The sequence below is a fragment of the Belonocnema kinseyi genome, chromosome 8 (assembly GCF_010883055.1).
Source record: "Belonocnema kinseyi isolate 2016_QV_RU_SX_M_011 chromosome 8, B_treatae_v1, whole genome shotgun sequence".
NCBI classification, from domain to species: Eukaryota; Metazoa; Arthropoda; class Insecta; order Hymenoptera; family Cynipidae; genus Belonocnema; species Belonocnema kinseyi.
This window is the reverse complement of record NC_046664.1, coordinates 29,346,561-29,368,270: the sequence shown is the minus strand read 5'-3', so window position 1 is coordinate 29,368,270 and position 21,710 is coordinate 29,346,561. Positions and strand designations below refer to the sequence as shown.

The window sequence follows — 21,710 nt, the reverse complement described above, 5'->3', positions numbered from 1 at the left end:
AAAATTAATGAATGGAATTACTGAAATTAGGATATTTATGTGTATTTGAAGAAAAGAAGTATATTTCTGACCAAAAATCTCAATTTTCATCAAAAAAGTTCATTTGCAACCATAAAAGGTTGAATTTTCAACCAATAAAGTTAAATTTCAACAATAAAAATGGATTTTAATTACTTTTTCACAGGGCTGCGTATAGCCCAGGGGCGTCATATAGTCCTGGTGGGGTTTTTTTTGGGGTGAATTTAAGTTCAGTTAAATGAGTCCAATGAGAATCAAAAGGGAAAGCCGGATTTGGAATTCTACTAAGTGCAATTTATTGTTATTTTCTGTAAATAAAAAATACAATTTCAGTCAGACCTGACGAGAGGCGGGATATAACAGCCCCATGCCACTCTTCTGGAGGCCTGTGGAAAATTTTTGTCATGAGAGTAGACGGTCGCCGTGTGGCGGCGCCAGCTATGCAGTTGGCATAGAATTCAAATAATGCAAGGCGAAAGCGTGAAAAACACAAAATTTGTGAAATAAAATTAATTTTCTGAAATTTCTGGGTAAAAGATAATAATCATTTAGATCTTTTTAATCTTTTGAATTACAAATAGTTTGCGAAAATCGTAAAATTCAGTGATTTTAGACGTAAATCCCAATACATTCCTACTGACTATAAAAAATTATTATTCATTCGCAATTAAATCAGACATAATTATTTGTGTAATTGTTGAATTTCCGAAAAGAAAAGAGTCTAAATTTTATAATATTTTTAATTATTTTATATAATTTTTATTTTTATTCATTTGGGATTTTCAAATATTTAAATCAACTAATTATATATTTAAATGCACTACTTTAAAAGGGGGTAGGTAAAATTAATAAAATAATACATCATTTATAGAAGAAAACATTTTTTTATACATATATAAAAGTTTTTGGTCAAAATTTGAAGTATGAGGCATATACATATTCTTTCACCGCAATAACAAATTAATAACATTTATTCAATTAGAAATAATTATTTTTATATAAATTTCTTGTGTCTCTTAGTATTTGTTACAAGTCTTTTCTTTTAAAATAATATTGCTCTTTTATATAGAATATTAAATATTTTAACAGATTTTATTCAATATTTTAAACAAAGTCTTTTCGTCAGTATCAACTAAGAATTTTACACCGCTTTTAAACGTTCTGAGTGTCTTCTAAAAATTTTCGAAAAAAACATTTAACATTTTCCTGGGAATCTACAGACAATTTTTTCATTCTCTTGAAAACTTTTGTAATTTTAATTCAGCTTTTTTTTTCAAAATCTGAAACAGTCTACATTAAAAAAAATGAAATTTTTCAAAAGTTTTAAATCAATTCTTAATTGTTTGAAACTTCGAAATATTTATTAAGCACCATATAATTCTTTTTGTAATTTTATAATTTATGATTTAATTTTCTTTTAAAATCCCTTTTTCAAAATGAAGAAATAATTTGAAATTTAACCATAAATCTTGAGACAATTTTATTGTTCTCTCAAAACCTTTTAAAGTTTTGAAAAGGCTTCTAATTTTTTGTTCGAAATCTTCATAAGTGTATATTTAATTTCAAATTTTTCTGATTCTTTTCAAGATTGCAATTATTTTCTATTATTTAAAAAAGTATTTAAACTTCTACAATAAAAAACAAATGTAATCCGAAAAAATTGTTTTAAAACCGTTCAGATTCTTTTTCGACATATTTGGCTATTTTCTGTACATAATTTTATTATTTAGGAATTTTCGAAATTTGGTAATATTATAAACTGCTTTGAATTATCTTATTCAGGAAAATCATTTCAATCATTGTTATTTTAAATCCAAACAATAATTTTGGAACCTTTAACATTAAAAATCAATTTTTAAATAAAAATATTGATTATTTAATTTTTAATAAATAATATTGATAAAAAAGATGTTTTGAATTGTTTAAAGAAAATTCCTGAGTTTAAAGAATTATTATTTTTTATAATTATTACTCAATTGCTTAATAAACTAAAATAATAAAATATTTTCATAACCAAAATGTATTTTTAATGAATAAATTAAAGTTTCCAAAATGACCTTTTGAATTTAAAATAACAACAATTGCAAATTTGTTCAATCACTGTTATTTTAAATCCTCATGATAGTTTTGGGAACTATTAACATTAAAAACAATTTTGTCATAAAAATATTTGATTATTATATTTTTAAGAAATAATATTTATAAACGTCTTTTTTTAATTATGTTAAAGGAAACAGTTCACTGTAGATAAGTAATACATAAATAAAGGTAATAAGTATTATTCATTTATTAAAAATATAATGATGAAATATTTTTGTCAATGTACTTTTTATTAAATGTTCTACTTTTTCAAAATAATTGTAACTTTTTTCATCTTGAGTTATTTACTTCCATAAACGTAAAATTGAAAAAAATGTAAATGTTTAAAAATGGCTTATGTTTGAAGATTCGAAAAAATATTTACAAAATTTGTTAGAAACTTAAAAATAATATATGTGTGTGTGTTTTCCTAGCTTATTAAAAAAAGCATACAAAAATAAAAGACGAAAACCATTTGTTTCCATCTGTGATTATTCAAAAGTTATAAATAACATTTTAAAGTGAAATATAATTAATTTTTATTTTCCTTAAAATCTTATTGCCCGTGTGGTAGCAAAATTAAAAATGTTTAAAAAGTAACTATAAAATTATAGAAATTTACAAATTTTCACCCATAAAAAGTTTAATTATATTACATTACCGCCATCGAAAACTATAAAATAATTTATATTTTCAGTTAATTATTCTTTAAAAAAAAAACATAAATTGATAATTTTAATTTAAAATTAATTTTTATCGATCATTTTTTTCTGTAGATTCGATTAGAATAATTATGAATAATAAAGCAAAATCCAAATACCCTGATAGGCAATAATACATCATTGTAAAATGGATAAAATAGCAAGTTGCAAATGATTTTTAAAACTGAGTTCGTAGAGTTCGTAACGAACAAACTGCATCACCAGGTTTTAGTTTCATATCATCCCTTAAAATAGCTATTTGCCATTCTTTAAGACTATTTGGATTATTTGGCGCTTTAAAAAATTGAATTTTTTGAGCTTTGTCTTGCTCCCGATTATTTTTATAGCCCGATTTACAACCAAAACAAACGCACTTCATCATTTTTTAATCAAAATATCAACACTGCGGATATTTCAGATCATCTGTAAATAGTTGCAGATTTTTACATCTAAAAGCAGTTTTTTCACTTTTCTTTCGCATAAATGATGTAAACTGTCACATAGATCCCTAAAAACACTTAAGCATTATTTCAAACTATCCGAAAATTACTTTTAATGTATTGTCAAATTCAATTTTATTCTTTTGCCACGGTTTTGCAACGATCATAGGGCAACTGCATAGCTGGCGCCACCACTCGGCCTCCGTCAACACATTGTCCATTTTCAACTCAGAGTCCCAGAAGGCTGGGATATAGGGCCCCCTTGGCCCAGTTTTCCCCTCTACGGTCCTGATTTCAGTGCTTCAATGGAACCGCAAAGGGGGATAGCTTGGGAGCGTAATTTTACTAAAGTCGATCCTGCTTTTCTACAATGAATGATTTATTTTCTACACAAAAAGAAGAATTTTTGACTAAAATAGTTGAACTTTCAACAAAATATTTAAATTTTCAACAAAACAGTTTAATTTACAACAAAATATTTAAACCTTCAATGAAAGGAGACTGATTTTAAATCAAATAGTTCTATTTAAAAAAAAAATAGTTATTCTGAAAGAAGAATCTTTTAAAACGCAGTTAAATTTTAAAGGGAAAAGTTAATATTCAAACAAAAAAGGCGAATTTTCTATAAAAAAAACAATAACTTTTTTACAAAATAGTTCAATTTTCAAGAAATTTTTTAACAAAATAATCAAATTTCCGAAAAAAGCTTCAAGCTTTTTAACAAAATTATAAAATTTTCAACAAAATTGTACAATTTTTTAACAAAATAATTAAAATTTCAACAAAATAGTTGATTTGGAATAAGTTGATTAAATGTTCAACAAAATATTTGAATTTTAAACAAAATAATTAAATTCTTGTCATATAATAACATAATAATTAAATTTTCAACTGTCTTGATGAAAATTTAATTATTATCAAATTTTCAGCAAAATACTTGAAATTTTAACTTAATAATTGAATTTTCATCAAAAAATTGATTTTCAACGAAATTGTTAAATCATTAAAGAAATAGTGGAATTGTCGAGCCAAAAAGACGAGTCTCTTAAGAGACAGTTGCATTTTTAAGAAAAAAGGTGATTTTCAATCAAGAAAGATGAATTTCCAACCAAAAAGTATGACTTTTTAACAAAATAGTGAATTTTAAAGCAAAATAGATGAAACTTTAACAAAATATTTGAATTTTCAACAACATAGTTGAAATTTTAACAAAAAATTTTGCATTTATACTACAAAATCGTTGAACTTTCAATAAAAAAATACGAATTTTTAACCAAAAAGTGAAATTTTTAAACAATTAGTTGGATTTTTCAGCCAAAAGGCATTTTTTTAAGAATTGACAATTGAACGTTCACAAACAAATTCATTTTCGACTGAGAAATATGAATTTTCAACAAACAAAAAAACCGAATTCAACCCAAAATAACGAATTTTCCATCCAGAAAAATGAATTTTCTAACAAAAAAATAATCAACCAGAAAGTTGCACTTGTAATCAAATATAGTTGAACCTACAATCAAAAGAGGCAAATGAAAAAAAATCAAATTACTAACACTATCATGATCGACATTTTTTAGTAAAAAAACGAATCTTTTAAAACGCAGTGGATTTTTTGAGAAAACAACTAATTATTTTTCATAAAAATAATAAAATTTCCAACAAAATAGTATAATTTTGAACAAAATTTTTGAATTTTCAACAAAATAATGACATTTTAAACAGAACATTAAAGTTATAACAAAATACTTAAATTTTTAACAGAATGGTTGAATTAAAAAAATAGCTGAGTTATTAACTAAATAGTAAAATTTGCGATCCAAAAAGACGAATTTTTATTTTAAAAAATTAAATTTGAAGGAAAATAGTTGAAATTTTAACAAAATAATTAAGCTTTCAACAACAAAATTGCATTTACTACCAAGTAGTTGAACTTTCAATCAAAAGAAACGAATTTTCAACGAAATATTTGTATTTCTAGCAAAATAATTAAGTGTTCAACAAAATAATATAAGTTTCAACAAATTATTGGATTTTGAACAAATTAATCGAAAATTTCAACATAATAATGAAATTTTCAGCAAAATATTTGTATTTGTAACAAAACAATTAATTTTTCATCAAAATAATCAAATTTCTAACAAAATAGTCCAACTTGGAACAAAATATTTGAATTTTCAACAAGATAATGACATTTTAAACAGAACATTGGAATTATAACAAATTACTTGGAATTTTAACAGAATTGTTGAATTTTAAACAAAATAACGAAATTATTAAATAAACAGGGAAATTATCGAGCCAAAAAGACAAATTTTTATTTAAAAAAATGAAATTTGAAGGAAAATAGTTGAAATTTTAACCAAATAATTAAACTTTAAACAACAAAATTGCATTTACTACGAAGTAGTTGAAATTTCAATCAAAGGAAACGAATTTGGATCAAAATAGTTAAATTTTGTCAGTCAAAAATATCATATTTTTATAATTGAAGACAATCGAATGTTGATACAAAAATTCATTTTCAACTGAGTAAGATAAATTTTAAGTAAACAAAAAAAATGAGCTCAATTAAAAATGCCAAATTTTGAATCAATAAACATAAATTTTTGTTTAAAACAAACGACGATGACAACGACAGACAGACACGATCAAACAAGGCAAATAAATTACAAACATTTTCATTTTTAACCTAGAATATTTTATAAACGTAATAAGAAAATTTCAAATTAAAATTGAAATTTTTCAAATTCATTCTGCTTGACAGTTAATTAAATTAAAAGAAATTCCCTGACTTTTGCAAGATTTTTTTTGAATCCCTCAATTTTTCCTGACCAATGAAATGCCCAGACTTTTGCTTAGATTTTTGTTGGCTAAGTTACTATTTTATAAAAACCTACTATTTAAAAAAAAACCAACAATTGTATTGTTTATTTGTTTGTCTTTCTGGTTAAAAATTTCATCTTTCATTCAAAAATGCAATTGGTTAAAAATTAATCCTTTTTGGTTGAAGATTCAACTATTTTGTCGAAAATTCGTCTTTTTGTATAAGCTCAACTGTTTTGTTTTTTTAAGATAAAATATTTTTTTTTGCTGAAGTATCAATTATGCATTACATTTTTCGTTGCAAAGTTATGTTTTTTTGCTAAAAATTCAACTGTTTACTTGAAGGTTAACTTTTTTGTTGAAATTTTTTATTTGCCATATCTAAAATCTTCAAAACTGTTTTTGAATTATCTCAAGAATCTTAGGAAAGTTATATTTATCTAAACTTAGAAGCAAATAAACTAATAAACAGAAAAAATAACTACGCATTCCACATTTTTATTTTGTATTAAAAATTGTGTGCGCGTAGCGTGTGATTGATCATGCTAGTTGAATTAAAAATAGAATAAAATTATCCTTATCAACTTTTCCTTTTCATAAATTTTAAAACTGCTTTTTTTAAAAAGTCGCAAAAATGTAGTAAGGACTTTTCGGGCCTGTTAAATACTTGCACTATATGCATTTTTTGAAATGTAAAAATTGTTCAGATACTGCGTGGTAGAAAATTCACTCAAAATTAAAAAAGCACGTGGGCGTTATTCAGCATTTATCAAGGAGGTGCATTTTTTTTAATTTTCGGTGTGTTTAGAGCGGAAAACAAATGTTTTTGGTACGAATACTGGAACCGGGAAAAGCGAATATTTATACTTCGTATTTAATCACTTGAAGTATTTAAATTTATTTTAAAATAGGTTTAAAATTATTTTAATTTCAACTTTTTTTAAATTCCGAGTTTGATTGTTAACATTTTCAGTTATGAAATTATCTAGTTTACAGTGCATATCATTTTTTAATCATTAATTTTAAAAGCTTTCAATGTTAAGACTTAAACTTAAATTTTCAATTACAAGAATTTCAAAATGCAGTTTTGAAGGCTTAAACAATGGAAAATTAAAAGCGTATTGAAAGTTGAATAATTTGATTTTAATTGTTCCATTAAAAGCAAGCTTTTATTTGTCAATGAAAGTTTTAAATTTTTATATATAAATAACAATTAAACAATTATTAATTTAAAGCGGCTTAAAATTAAAATAATATAACATCTAATTTACACATTTATTGATGCAATCTTCAAATTAGAACATTAAAAATGATAATTTATTCGAGATTCATATTTTTAAACTAGAAATCTTTAAACTTTTTACTTTATAAAAGCTAAACAAAATTGTCTTTTCTTTATTTCTTTTCGTCTATTTTAAATTTCATCTCAATAAATGATTGAACTTTTAACTTAAGAATTTCTGTATTAAAAATTGTTTAAGCTTCAATGTTTAAAGTTTAAAACTCGAAGAGTTCCGCTTTGAGTGCTTTAATTTGCATTTAAGTTTTTAGTTCTTCAAGCAAAAAAACTTTCAGTCCATAGAGATCGAATTTTTAAATTTCAGTTGCATGACAAAATTTTTAAACTGTGAAAAACATAAAAATGGCTGAGAATTTTATGTAATTTCAAACTGTTGCAATGCTTCTAATTTGATATTGTACAATTTTAAACATGTCAAGTTATTTTAAAAAGTATACAATATCTAATGCTTTGCTTTGTACTTGTCCCAGTAAATAAGACCATTAATTTTTAAACACAATAATGAAGAATTTTTAACAAAATAGATAAAATTTTAGTCATAAAGCAAAAGTGATCAATTTTCAACAACAACAAAAAAAGAATCTTGAATAAACTATATATTTTTTTCTAATCTGAATTTTCAACTAACGTGATGAATCTTCAACTTTAAATAAATAACGCTACATTTATACTTGAAATCAGAAAAATGAGATATTTACTGGTCATTGTATTATAAAAATAAAGAGAGTAAAAAAGTGAAGTATTAAAAAAAAAAGCATAATAATTGACTACTACAATTATCTAATGTCGGATAATTTTATCCGACTCCCGATTAAAATTATTGGTCTTCGAATAATGTAGTTTTCAATTATTTGCAACGCTTTTATCCAAAATCAGATCAAATGTCTCAGGGATAAACTTCAAATGTATTATAAAGTAATAACAATAATTTTATGTATTTTAAAAAGATTCCTCACTTTTTTCCTTCCTTCATTTCTACAACACACCGACCAGTATATATAGTATTTTTTTTTAAAGTAAATGTAACGTTATTGATTTAAAATGAAATAAGTGTAATTTTCCAGGTTATTTTACTGAAAATTTAACTATTGTGTTGAAAAGTTACATATTTTTATTATTATATTTAATTACCTTAAACAAATTCATCTTTTTGACTTAAAAACTCAACTTTTTTGTTGAAAATTCTTCTCTATTCGTTGATAATCAATATTTCTTTATTGAAAATTCACCCATTTGTTCGAACATTCAAGTAATTGGTTAAAAATGTATTTTGCAGAAAATTCGTCTTTTTTGACAGAAAATTTATCCTCTTGATTAACAATTTATGTTTCTGGTTGATAATTCGTCTATTTTATTCAAAATTCATCTCTTTTACTAGAAATGTTATCTTTTTTGGTTAAAAATACAATTATTTGATTAAAAATAATAATATGTTTTCGTGCAGGATTCAGCTATTCTTTAAATATGCATCGTTTGGTTGAAACATTAACTATTACATTTTTCGTCGAAAATTCTTTTTTTTGTTTGTTAAAAATTCAATTACATGGTGAAAAGTCGAACTGGTTTGTTGAAAATTCAATTTATTTCGTTAAAGATTTATCATGTTAGTTGAAAATTCATATTTTTATTCAATAGAGATATTTTATTAAAATGTCTTCCTTTTTGTTTGAAAATTAATAGTTATAACCGAAAATTAAACTATTCATTTTTGTCTTATCATTAAACTTTTTTAAATTCTTCTTTCTTATTTTTGAAAATTAATGATTTTGTCTACTACATTCTCGTTAGAAATTATCAGTCTTCGGTTAATTGTAGATTTCTATTGTTTGCAGCGGTTGTATCCAACTTTAGATAAAAGATATCTCTGGGCATTTTACCATTTCTATTTTATGTATAAATATTCTTAGACGTATAATTTAAAATAACTATTTCTAGAATCGTAACATATGTAAAAAATGAGGTTTATCAAATGGGTACGAGTGGTTTCCCCAAGCAGAAATTAAAAATCAGGAACCAGCCTGTTGAAAATTTTAATTTAATTTTTCCAGCTACTGTAATTATTTCAATTAAACATACCTGAATTTCTAAATATTCAAATGAACAAAATACTATTCACCATCATATTACAAGTTTCGTTTGCTAACATATTATTTTTAATGTTCAAATTTAAATAAATATAATATTGTAAATATAAATAATATTTTTCGCGTTTGAAAATTAATGGTCTTATTTACTAGGATTTTCTATGAATGTATTGTTGATAAGGCACTAAAAATAATTTCATTTATTTTAAAAAGATTCCTCACTTTTCCACAATTTCTTTATTTTTACAATATATCGACCAGTAGATATAGCATTTTGGGCAGTGTCCATTTTATCGCGGCCTATCTGCTCGTCTTACCCTCTCCACTCGACTTCTCCTCACGTGCCTGACTGAGCTAGAGCGCTGTGCAGAGCCTTGCCAGCGGGGGCCCTTTGTCCTATTGAGGCATAAAATGCCAAACATAAAAATGTTCAAGTTTTGCAATCAGCAAATTAAAAATGTTATATTCAGACTCTATGTTTTTTGCGATTCCAACGATATCTAACTTGCAATCAAAATATTAAGATAAGAATAAGTTATAGCAGATTTTAGTATATGTTTTTACCCTGGCTAGCCAGAATGATGGAATTTTCCGTAGAATAGTTGAAAATGCATAAGTTTGTTTGGTAGAAAATTCTTCTGTTGGCAATTTAACAGAATATATGAATTTTTACCCAATTGCCTAGAAGAATATTATACTTGAAAACATGTATTTTCAACCAAAATGGAATAGTGGAATTTTCAGATTAAAAAAATTAGTTTTCAACTATATAATTGATTTTTAAACCTAAGTAAATGGAATCCTGGAATTTATAGATTAAAAACTTAGTTTATAACAAAATAATTCATTTTTAACAAAGTAGTTCGACTATTAGTTTGTAAAATTCATTTTAATTTATTATTATGTGTATTAAAGATTTTCAAACGAAGGAACATGTAATTTGTTTTAAACGTGTAAAAAAACTGTCCTTTTCAGGGCTACAAGATACTATTAATACTATTCTATGTGTTTCGTTAATTTTCTTTTTAATTTCAGTTTTTTACTTTGTAATGATCTCAAAGACTTCGAATAAATAAGAAGCCTTTTAATTCTTGGCTTCTGACATTAGTCATAGTAATATATATATATTAAAAATTTGTCATAAGAACAACCGCAGGATTTCGCCGGGAGCGGGTGCGAATTGGAAACGAGTCAGGCGGCCCTCACTGTTTACGCCCCCCCCCCCAATCAGTCTAAGATAATTTGAAGGCAGCCCCCGACACTTGACTGAAACGAGAGTTTGGTGTAGCTCTAGAATATAGAATATATATTGAATTTGAAGATCATCCTCTAATTACACAGGCCGACAAATTTTAAAGCCGGAGACTAGACCTAACATTTCCGAAGGATTTTGATGCGCTGAATCCGAATTCGATCTTAAAATTGCTCCTGTACGTTAAAAATGTCTACCGCAAAAGCTAATATGGAATTCGAAAGTACTAATCTTCCCCTTTCAATCATACTTCGATTTATTAGGATATCTTTATTTTTCACCAAAATATTGTAATTTGAAATTATTTATTTTAGCGTTTTAACCCATTAACACTGAGGTGTTCAGATTTATACAACGCATTCTCTATTGCTGACGGTACGATATTAAAAAAGAACAAAGGATCCCGCACAAAATACCAACAAAAAAGCCTGCAGTCGTTTGGAACCAAACTTCGCACATTGATAAATCAAAAGAAGACGGACTGCGCGGAATGCTGCTGCGCACTCTGTGTGCATTATAATGTTCACATTCGCTGTAAGTGCGCGCCATTTTACGGCGCAGGCAGTCTTCAATCCCTAGCTGACTCACTGAGCTGGCGACGCTTTTATGACGTGTTATGTGTAGGTGATGAAATTCGTTTTTTGCTACAAATCATTCCGTGTTAGAGATCACGTTTAACTGGCGGGCTAACGGTTGGATGCGTGGGTAATAAAATTCTTTTTGTGTTTGAAATCTGTCTATCAGTGACAGTTCAGATTTACTTTGGACAATTAAACGCTTGTTACCACTTAAAATGTGCGCAAATGTTAATATTAAATAGAGTTCCTAATGTGGTAATAATAATTTACATTTGTATCGATTGTGGGCGATAACTATATTGAAATATCAAAAAACGCGGTAAAAACAACAAACTTGACCTCCAAATGCTTTATATGGATTTCAGGGAAATTCATTTTCGCGATACCAGACGAAAGATTGGCTGCTGTAAGTTAATATATTTCTACAACAACTAAATTTTTTTTCAAATCTGAATATAATACAATTATACATAATCTGTCGAAAATAATAAATTCTCGAAATTAGCAATTTTGTCCAAATAACTGATTTACGAGAACAATTTACATAAAGTAACTAAATGCTTAACTCTTCTAAGTAAACGTTTTACCTAATCTAAGCGGACACTTTCTTTGAGTTTAATATATTCTCGATTCACTCGTTCGCCTCAAGAATTTTTTTTCCGTGTGATAAAAATAAATGCAATGTCCATAATAGGCTTATTTGTGGTGACTTCAAAATGATAAATCTTATAATAGGTTTACAATCAGGAAACATTAAATACCCTTGTTTTCTTTGCCTTTGGGATAGTCGTGCAAGGGATGAACATTGGATAACGGAGAAATGGCCAGACAGATTAGAGTGGACAGTTGGTCAGTATAATGTTGTTTATGAAAGTCTTGTTGACAGAAAGAAAGTATTATTGCCACCACTCCATATAAAACTAGGGTTAATGAAGCAATTTGTGAAAGCCCTAAACACCGAAGGAGAATGTTTCAATTATATCAGATCTACATTTCCGCATTTAAGTGATGCCAAAGTTAAGGAAGTTATTTTTGTTGGGCCTGATATAAGAAAACTTATCAAAGATGATGACTTTATCAAAACCATGGCATCTAATGAAAAGGATGCATGGTTGACTTTCAAAGATGTTGTACAGAAATTTTTATGGAACAATCGAGATCCAAAGTTTAGAACTATTGTATCTAGTATGTTAAATTTGGTTTATTTCCCAGAAAATGTTGGAGCATTCAGTGAAGAAATGGGCGAACGCTTTCATCAAGACTTTCACCAAAAAGAGCAACATTATCAAGGTCGATGCAATGTAAGAATGATGGCCGACTATTGCTGGTCTTTGCAAAGAAATGATAATGACCCTACTAGTCATAAACGAAAGTCTCTTCAACGATCGTTTGACATGTAGCGCGAATGCTTCCATAAGAAAACAAGCAATTAGTTTCACCTTCATTGGACATACAATCGTAAGTTTTGCCTTAACTGGCTGGGCAATCGTAAATCTTGCTAAAATAAAAAATTTCAAATTACAATATTTTGGTGAAAAATAAAGATATACTAATCAATCCAAGTAGGTTTGAAAAGGAAGGATTAGTACTTTCAAATTCCATATTAGCTTTGTGGCAGATATTTTTCTTGTACAGTTACATAACCTCAAAACATCTAAAAAAAACGCGTTTTTTGCACTTTTAGGTTAGGATATCTTGAAAACCTGACGTACAGGAGCAATTTTGAGTTCCGATTCGGATGCAGCGCATCAAAATCCTTCGAAAATATATGGTCTGCTTTCTGGCTTTTGACTTTTGTCAAATTTTGTCGGCCTGTGTTCTTAGTATATAAACACCTAATCTTTAAAAACATAATAATATTAAATTAAATAATTAGGTATAATTTATTATGTTGTATTTATTATAAAATTGTATAGTTGAAAAAAATATTAAAACCAATGCCTAGTTAAATAATTAATTTTAAACTGTAATGGGAAATGAAACAATTAATGCATTTTACAAATTAATAGTCGAACTACTGTGTTAAAAATAGATTATTTTGTTGAAAACTAAATTTTTTATCTGAAGATTCCAGTATTCCATTTACTTTGGTTTAAGAATCAATTATTTTGTTGAAAAATAATTTTTTAATCTGAAAATTCCACTATTCTATTTTTGGTTGAAATATATATTCTGATATATATTCTGATGGATTGTCAACAGATGAATTTTCTACTAAATAAACTGATGCATTCTCAACTATTTTAGGGAAAATTCCATAATGCTAGCCAGCCAGGTTGAAAACATAAACTTAAATCTGCCATAACTTATTATAATTTTAATATTTTGATCGCAAGTTACATATCGTTGGAATCGCAAAAAAACATAGATTTTGAGTATAATATTTTTGATTTGCTGATTAAAAAACTATAAAATTTTTATATTTAGCATTTTATGCCTCATTAGGACAAAGGGACCCCGCTGGCAAGGCTCTACACAGCGCTCTCGCTCAGTCAGACACGTGAGGAGAAGTCGAGTGGAGAGGTTAAGACGAGCAGGCAGGCCGCGATCAAATGTAAATCGCCCAGCATTTTTCGGATTTCAAGTAAATGTATAGTCATTGCTCTAAAATTAAATTCATCTAAATACTCTGGTTACTTTGGGCATTAAGCTGTGAGATGCATTAGACAAAAGAAAGGTGGACGCTGGATTTTTTAAATTAACAAATATCAGATGCTGGGTTCATGAACTGTTCAATAAAAAGTGTTCTAATTGAATAGATATCAGTTATATAAAAAAGAAACAAATTTTGCCTATTGATTTTTATTTGAATGTTGTCCATTTTTAAGGATTCTAGTTCTAAATGATATAAAATGTTCTATAAAATGTATTTTTAACTCAATTTCTATTTTATAATAATAAACAAGTCATTTTTAAATGTTAATGAAAATGAAAATTTAAATGCTAATCGTTTGCTTACATTTTTCTTAGTTTCAACTCTCATGTAAAAATAAAATACTTTTGATTTTCCTGCGTGTTGCGTAACTTATAATCATATTAAAAATTCTTATGCAAGTTATACGCGGCTTCTTTTTGAGCTGAAATAATAAAAATTTATAAATATTATAAGAGAAAATAACAAAATTCCTCTTAATTAAAGTATTAGAAAAAAGCCTAATATATTGTTTTCTAATTTCTGCAGAAGATGTCAGTTGAGCTTGATGAAACGAAACCGATTATTCAGAAGGGAATTTTCCCAAACTCCATAAAAACCGATCATAAAACCGCACCTTCACTAATCTGTTACTGATTGTTTACCGACTATGCGGCTTCTTTTTTTACGATTTTATATCGTCCCACACCTTCGCCTCCATCATTCTTCCACGCCAAACTATTACTTGATAAGAGTTGCTACCTACAAAAATTGAGAAACTTGGAAAATTCGAGGGTAAAGTCCTGGAAATTTTAAAAAGCTGCGAACACAAATCTGGCTTCCATTTGTTGCTGCCAGGTCTAGTTTAATCAATATTTTCTATTAAAGTTCTCAATAAAAAATTGAAAACAGGTAAAAAAAATTACTCAAATTTCAGTGAATTATTGTACTTTAGGGTATAAATACTCTTTGACATAAACTACAAGTCGATTCGTTTTTTTTTTTTTTAATGAAAAAAATTAAAATTCGGATTATCCGTGTCTGAGATATTTAAAAAAATGTAAACCCTTCTTTTCAATTTCCGAAAATTTATACCTAAATACTGTTCTTGGTATCAAATGTTCAATTGTGGAACGTAAGATGATCACTCACATTTTTCATTCGTTCCTGAATTGCATACAGTTGTGGAAAATAAGACGATCAATCATATTGTTACTTACATTTCATACAGCTCTGAAGCATAAGACGAACACTAACATTTATATTTGTTTCTGAATTTCATGCAGTTTTTAAACATAAGATCAATCGTATGGAATTCATAAACAAGTATAACAGTGTCATTAATCGCCTTATGTTTTAGAACAGCATTAAATTCACGAAAAAGTAACTATGCGATTGATTAAAAATGTGATAGAATGGCTTGAGTCTTATTTTGTAGAACTATATGAAATTCATGAACAAGCAACAATATGATTGACTTACTGAAGTTTTATGGTTTAGAACTGTATGAACTTTATAAACAAGTAACAATGTGATTGATCGTCTTATATTTAAGAACTGCATATTATTTACAGCAGAATGACAATGTTAGTAGTCTTATGTTTCAGAACTGTATGCATTTCATGAGCTAGTAATAATGTAATTGACTGTGTTATGTTTTATAACTGAATGAAATTTATAAACAAATGAAAAAGTGACTGATTGTCTTATATTTTTGAAACAAATGGAATTCAGAACCAAATGACGACGTAACCAAGTAACAATGTGATTGATCGTCTTATGATCCTCTTATTTTTTCATAAACAAGTAACAATGTGATCGATCGTCTTATGGTTTAGAACTGTGTGAAACTCTGAAACAAATTACAATGTAATTGATCTTTTCATTTTTTAGAACTGTATGAAATTCAGAAACAAATGGTAAAGTGATAGATCGTCTTACGTTTTCGAAACGTACGATATTCATAAACAAATAACAATGTGATTGATCGTCTTGTAGTTTTGAACTGCATGAAATTCAGAGGCAAATGACAATGTGAGTGATCCCCTCATGGTTTAGAACTGTTTGAAGCTTATAAACAGTCTTAATTATCCCTTATTTTTTCGATCTGTATGGTATTCAACAATATAAATGACAATGTGAGTGTTCTTCTTATATTTTTGAACTGAATACAATTTATTAAAAATTAACAATGTGATTGAACGACTTATTTTTACAACTGTATGAAATTCAGAAACTAATAAAAGTGAGTGATCATCTTTTGCCCCAAAATTGAACATCTGATGTCAAAAACAGTATTAAGCACCATTTTTCAGAAATTGAAAAGAAGGATGCACATTTTTCAAAACACCGTAAGTACGGATAATTCGAATTTGAGTTTACTATACCCTCGTTTTTTCGAGACAATCATTCCTAATGAAAAAAAAAAAACACCAAAGAAATCGACCTGTAGTTTATGTAAACAAAGTAAATATATCCTGAATAACAGTGCATTAAAATTTGAGTAAATTGTTCCCACTTTTTTCATTTTTTTTGAGAATATCTCAGAAACCGTTATAGATATCGCTAGAATAAAGCGATATTCGTGAAGCGATATTTTCGCCCTTAGAAAAATGGTTGTACAATTTTGTATTGAAAATTTTAATTGCAAATGTCTATTAAACTCGACCTAACAGTAAGAAACGGAAACCAGGTTCGTTTTCAGCATTGAAAAAAACACTGGAACTTGAATTTAAATAATCTGGATGTATGCGGTTCCGAGAATTAATGCTACGGCTGTTTCTTGATGCGCGAAAGAAGGGAGGCTTGCATCAGGTTACGTCATTTGTTCAAATTCAACAGAAACGATTCACGCGCCCCTGGCAGTTTACGTTCAGTTTGTCTGGAGATAGGATTAAGGCCAATAATAGCCATGTCCCAAACCGTTCTTAATTCCAAGTTCCAGTGTATTTCGAAAATGAGATGTCGCACCCTGCGAGGTTGTAGGTCATCTTTGTCGATCGGTTTTATTTTATTACTTTTCTGCTCATTTTAGAAATTCAAATTTGAGTTGAAAAGCCTTTTAATTTTGTTTAGCTGTTGCTAAAGAGCCTCATTCTTTGTAATCTTAACATAATTTTTTCCTTATAATATCACGAAGTTAATAAAATTCTGGGTCTAAAAAGCCGATGTTGAAGACAAAACTTTAATTTGATAAAAAGATATAGTAAATAGACGCAAAATTAAAAAGTTTTCGAGCAATTGGAATAACTCTGGAAATAATGAGAATTTTTCAAATTTCTTTGTCTAATTTTAAAGTTAAGCCATTAAAGTTATGAAGCAATTTTAAGTTAAGTTTTTAAGTTTCAGAATTTTAATAAATTATCAAGTGATTTTTAAAAGTTTTTTGCTCGATTATACTGCAGGGTCGAGTTGATGCAAAAAAAAAAAATTGCAAAATTTCCAACAATGATTGTATACTCAGCACATAATTGAAAAAAATCCAACAGTAATATTTGTCTAATTATTACTCAAATATGATAAATGCTGATTTAAAAAAAATCCTTGCAAGTCTTTACATATTTTTTTAATTTTGCGACATTTTTGCACTAAGTTTGACCCTAGGGTGTTGAGACTTTCCTTTAAAATGGGCCTAATAACTTTCCAAAATGTTAATTAACTCCAAAGTTATTCTGATTTTTCGAAAACATTTTAATGTGACTTTTTTGCATTGTCGTCTTATAAAATTGATATTTGGCCTTCGATTTGGGCGTATTAAATGCAGAAAATAACATGTTTAAATTTAGCACTTAATAATTTCCAAATTTAATAGTCGAATGCTGCGAATTAAATTGTATAACATAATTTTAAGTTTATTTTACTCAAACCAACTGTAGTAGCTTTAATTTCATTGTGCAATATTTTATCTAACTTGAGGAAATTTTAGAAGCTAAAATTTAGCCCGATTTTGAAACTTATTAACTAAAATAATTTTGGTTTTTTTCTCAAACAATCGCATTTCTCGAAATCTTAAATAATTTTACTCTCCTAGTCCAAAAGTTTTTTCTTTGAATATTTAATATATAATTAATAATTTATGTTTCTTTTTTATTATAAAATGCATATTTTGTCTTAAAGGTCAAGTTCTTGATTAAAAACTATTTTTTTCGGTTTGAATATTCATCATTTTAGTTGAAAATTAATTTTTTAACTGAAAATGAACCTATTCTATTTTTGCTTGGAAATTTATCTTTTTAAGTTTAAAATTCAAATTTTTACCAAAGTAGTTCAAGTTTCAGGTGGGTGGTTGAATTTTTAACCACTAAAGATGCATTCTTAAAATTTTTTAATAAAGCTTTTCAACCAAGTAGTTGAATTTTCAATTTAAAAAATCATTTCTAACCAAATGGTTTTTAAAATTTTAAGAGAAAAGTGCGACTTTTCTATAAAGGAGTGAAATTTTTAACCCGAAATATCTAAATTTTTGTTTTAAGATAGTGAATTTTTAACCACACATGTGAATTTTTGACCAAAAATATGAATATTCAACTAAAAATTTGAATTTCCAACAAAAAATATAAATTTTTAACCAAAAAGTTAATTTTCAACCAAATTGTTGAATTTTTCCACAGAAAAGATTAATGTTCTAAAAAAAAATATAAACTTTAAAGAGAAAATGTCGAATTTTCTATAAAAGAGTTGAATTTTGAACACGAAAATATAATTTTTCAAAAAAAAATTCTGTGAAATAGTTCAATGATGTTTTTAGTAGTGAAATTTGTATAAAGATAGTTTTATTTCTAACCAATCTTGTGAATTTCAACAAAAAAGATGAATTTTCAACTAAAAAGTTAGTCTACAACCAAATCGTTGAATTTATAAGCCAAACAGGTGAAATTTACTATAAAACAGTTAAATTTTCGTCCCGAAAATATGAATTTTCAACTTAAATGATGAATTTTCAAGAAAACAGTTAAATCTTCAGCCAAAAGATCGACTTTTCCACCAGGAAGATTGAAGTTCTTCTAAAATAGTTGAATTCTCAACCCAAAAATATCATTATGCATAAAAAAATGAATTTTCTGCAAAATTGTTTAAAAATTTTCCAATCAGTAAAGTTCTTAAAAATGGTTTCATTTTTAACGAAACATTTTAATTTTTAACCACGATTGTGAATTTTGAACAAAAAATATAATTTTCAATCAAATTGTTAAATTTCTAAGCCAAATAAATGAATTTTTGTAGAAAATAGTTAAATTTTCAACCCGAATATATGATTTGACAACTTAACTGATGAATTTTTAAGAAAAAAGTTAAATTTTCAGCTAAAGAAATCGATTTTTCCACCATGAGATTTGATGTTCTATCAAGAAGACGAATTTTAAACTAAACCAAAAAATTAATTTTCTGGAAAATTGTTCAAATTTGTTCTAAACAGTTAATTTTGAACAAATAGTTTCATTTTCAATTAAGCATTTGAATTTTCAACCAAAAATATCAATTTTCCATCAAAAATTTAAATTTTTAACAAAAAAGTAAATTTTCAACCAAATTTTCAAATTTGAATCCTGAACCAAACCAGATTAAACTTCAACGAAGTACTTGCATTTTTATCCAAGGAAGGTGCAATTTTTACTAAAACGGATGAGTTTCTTAATCAAAAATACATATTTTCAACAAAATAGTTGACTTTTTATCCACAAAAGATATCAGTTGACTTATCAAGAAAAAATATAAATTTAAGACAAAATGTGCACTTTATACGAAAATAGTTGAATTTTTAACCCCAAAGACGCATTTTCAACAAAACAGTTAACATTTCAACCAAAAAGAATGTTTTTAAAAAAAAAGCTTGATTTTCACACAAATAATAAAATTTATAACTAAGAAGATAATATAAGGCATTATATTACTAACAAGAATATTATATCTTGACTGAAATTTAAAAATTCAAAACAACAAAAAAACATTAATTTTAACCAGGTTTTTTGCAACTCAATTTTTTTTGACAGTCGCTTCTTACACTCAAAAAATATCTGTTTAAATCAACCAGAATTCTGGTTGATTTGACCAGGCATTTTTTTGAGTGTACCAATTAAAAAAAAAGATTACATTTGAATAAATGACGGCTTTTTTCTGGGAAGAAATTCTCTACAACTCTACTGTTTTCAATTGTAGAAATAACTAAATAATCTTAAAATATAATTATTTGTTAAGAAAAATGTTTTGTGACAAAAAATTGTTCTAGCGATTTCAGCCATAGAAAAATTTACTTTCAAAATTCTAAACAGTAGAGTTTTAGAGAATGTTTTCCCGGAATAAATTAGCCGTGATTTATTAAAATGCAATCATTTTTCAAAAATTGGTACGAAGCGACGTTCAGAAAAAATGCAATTGAAAAAAACATGGTTAAAATGAATGTTTTCTTGTAAATTTTAACATTTTTTATACAAAATAATGTTTTTTATTTGAAATAAAATCAGTCATAATATTATGATTTTGAAAATCATAGAAAAACTATTTTTTCAGATATCTGACTTTTGGCGCGAAAATTATACCTCAACATTCAAATAGCAGAATCTAAAACTTCGAAAATTTTGAACATTGACTCTTTTATAAACGGATTAAAACAGTTTTAAATTAAAATTGAAAATTTCCAAATTTATTGTTCTAGAATCTAGACATTTATTTAAATTTATAGAAATTCGCTGATTTTTGAAAGATTTTTTTTTCGAATTCTTTATTTTTATACATTAAATAAAGTCGCGCCTTAAAAAATTAATACTATAAAATTCATATTCACTTTTCTCCACAATTACGGCGACTTGGTTCATTCGCGAATTTAAGAACGTCCCCTTATGAACGCCCCTCTGAAGAACAAACCCCAGAAGAAACGATATTCGCTTCAGCAACTGGTCAAATTCACAACCATTCCACAACAGTTTCAGACTTTCAGTACGCGGCGTGGCTCTGTTCCGAGCGCACGCTATTTTCTTTGTTCTATTGTAAGTGTACTTTGCTCATTTTCTCCAAAAACAATGACTTCTTTCGAATCCGGCAGATTCTCGTCATCAAAAAAAGAAACTTCCCCCCGCAGTGTTGCCTAAAACCAAAGAACTTATTTGTTCTCAGTTCCATTTCTTCAATAATCCTACATCATCGAAGTAATTATGGGGCTCCAATCATACTGATTCTGCTAATGCAGTTTAATCTACAGCCTGTTCACACACTGCATTCCTCAAGATTCTTTTCCAACCTCGGATATGACACTTGCGGTATCTTCTTGGAGATATCTTTTTATTGAACACAAACAACCATATAATTTTATCATGTGAGCAGTCCCCGAGGATCGCAGAAAATAACTGGACGTCTAGAATTGAATTTTGAAATTGAGATTCTGTAATAGAAAATACATTGTATTGTGGTGTCAGCTGGGTAGTGGCCTGTGACAAGCTGATTTATGATTCGATCTCTTCGCAGTAATGAGTGCGACTTAAGCTCTGCTACGAAGCAGGCCAATTTTAATTCATTAGTGGGGCGACCCGTGTGACCCTTTGGACAGTGTCGTACCCGGTTAAGTGAATTATTTCGTTTGACTCAATCCACACGAGACTTTTGTGAAATACAATTTGCTAGGACAATGCACAACAAATCAAGCCATCACCAACATTACCAGCATTGGAGAGAGATTTAAGCACAGTAATTGTGCCCCTCATTCCCTGGCACCGCGATGACCACTTCAAACTTCTATTATACGCCACTGCAAAACAGACTTTGAGTAATGAAATAAATGTCAAACCTGCTCGGTTGACCTACATCATGAAG

The 21,710-nt window shown here is 27.3% G+C and overlaps 2 protein-coding genes across 2 annotated transcripts in view; one reads left to right on the top strand and one right to left on the bottom strand.

Moving 5' to 3' along the window:
- Nucleotides 1-20,877, bottom strand: part of LOC117178264 — a 21,373-nt gene extending 496 nt beyond the window's left edge. The window contains exon 1 of the mRNA XM_033369617.1: nt 20,689-20,877. Coding sequence (XP_033225508.1) covers nt 20,689-20,719 — 31 coding nt within the window. The 5' untranslated portion in view covers nt 20,720-20,877. The remainder of the gene's footprint in view (nt 1-20,688) is intronic.
- Nucleotides 20,838-21,710, top strand: part of LOC117178262 (protein halfway) — a 57,659-nt gene continuing 56,786 nt past the window's right edge. The window contains exon 1 of the mRNA XM_033369613.1: nt 20,838-21,710. Coding sequence (XP_033225504.1) covers nt 21,705-21,710 — 6 coding nt within the window. The 5' untranslated portion in view covers nt 20,838-21,704.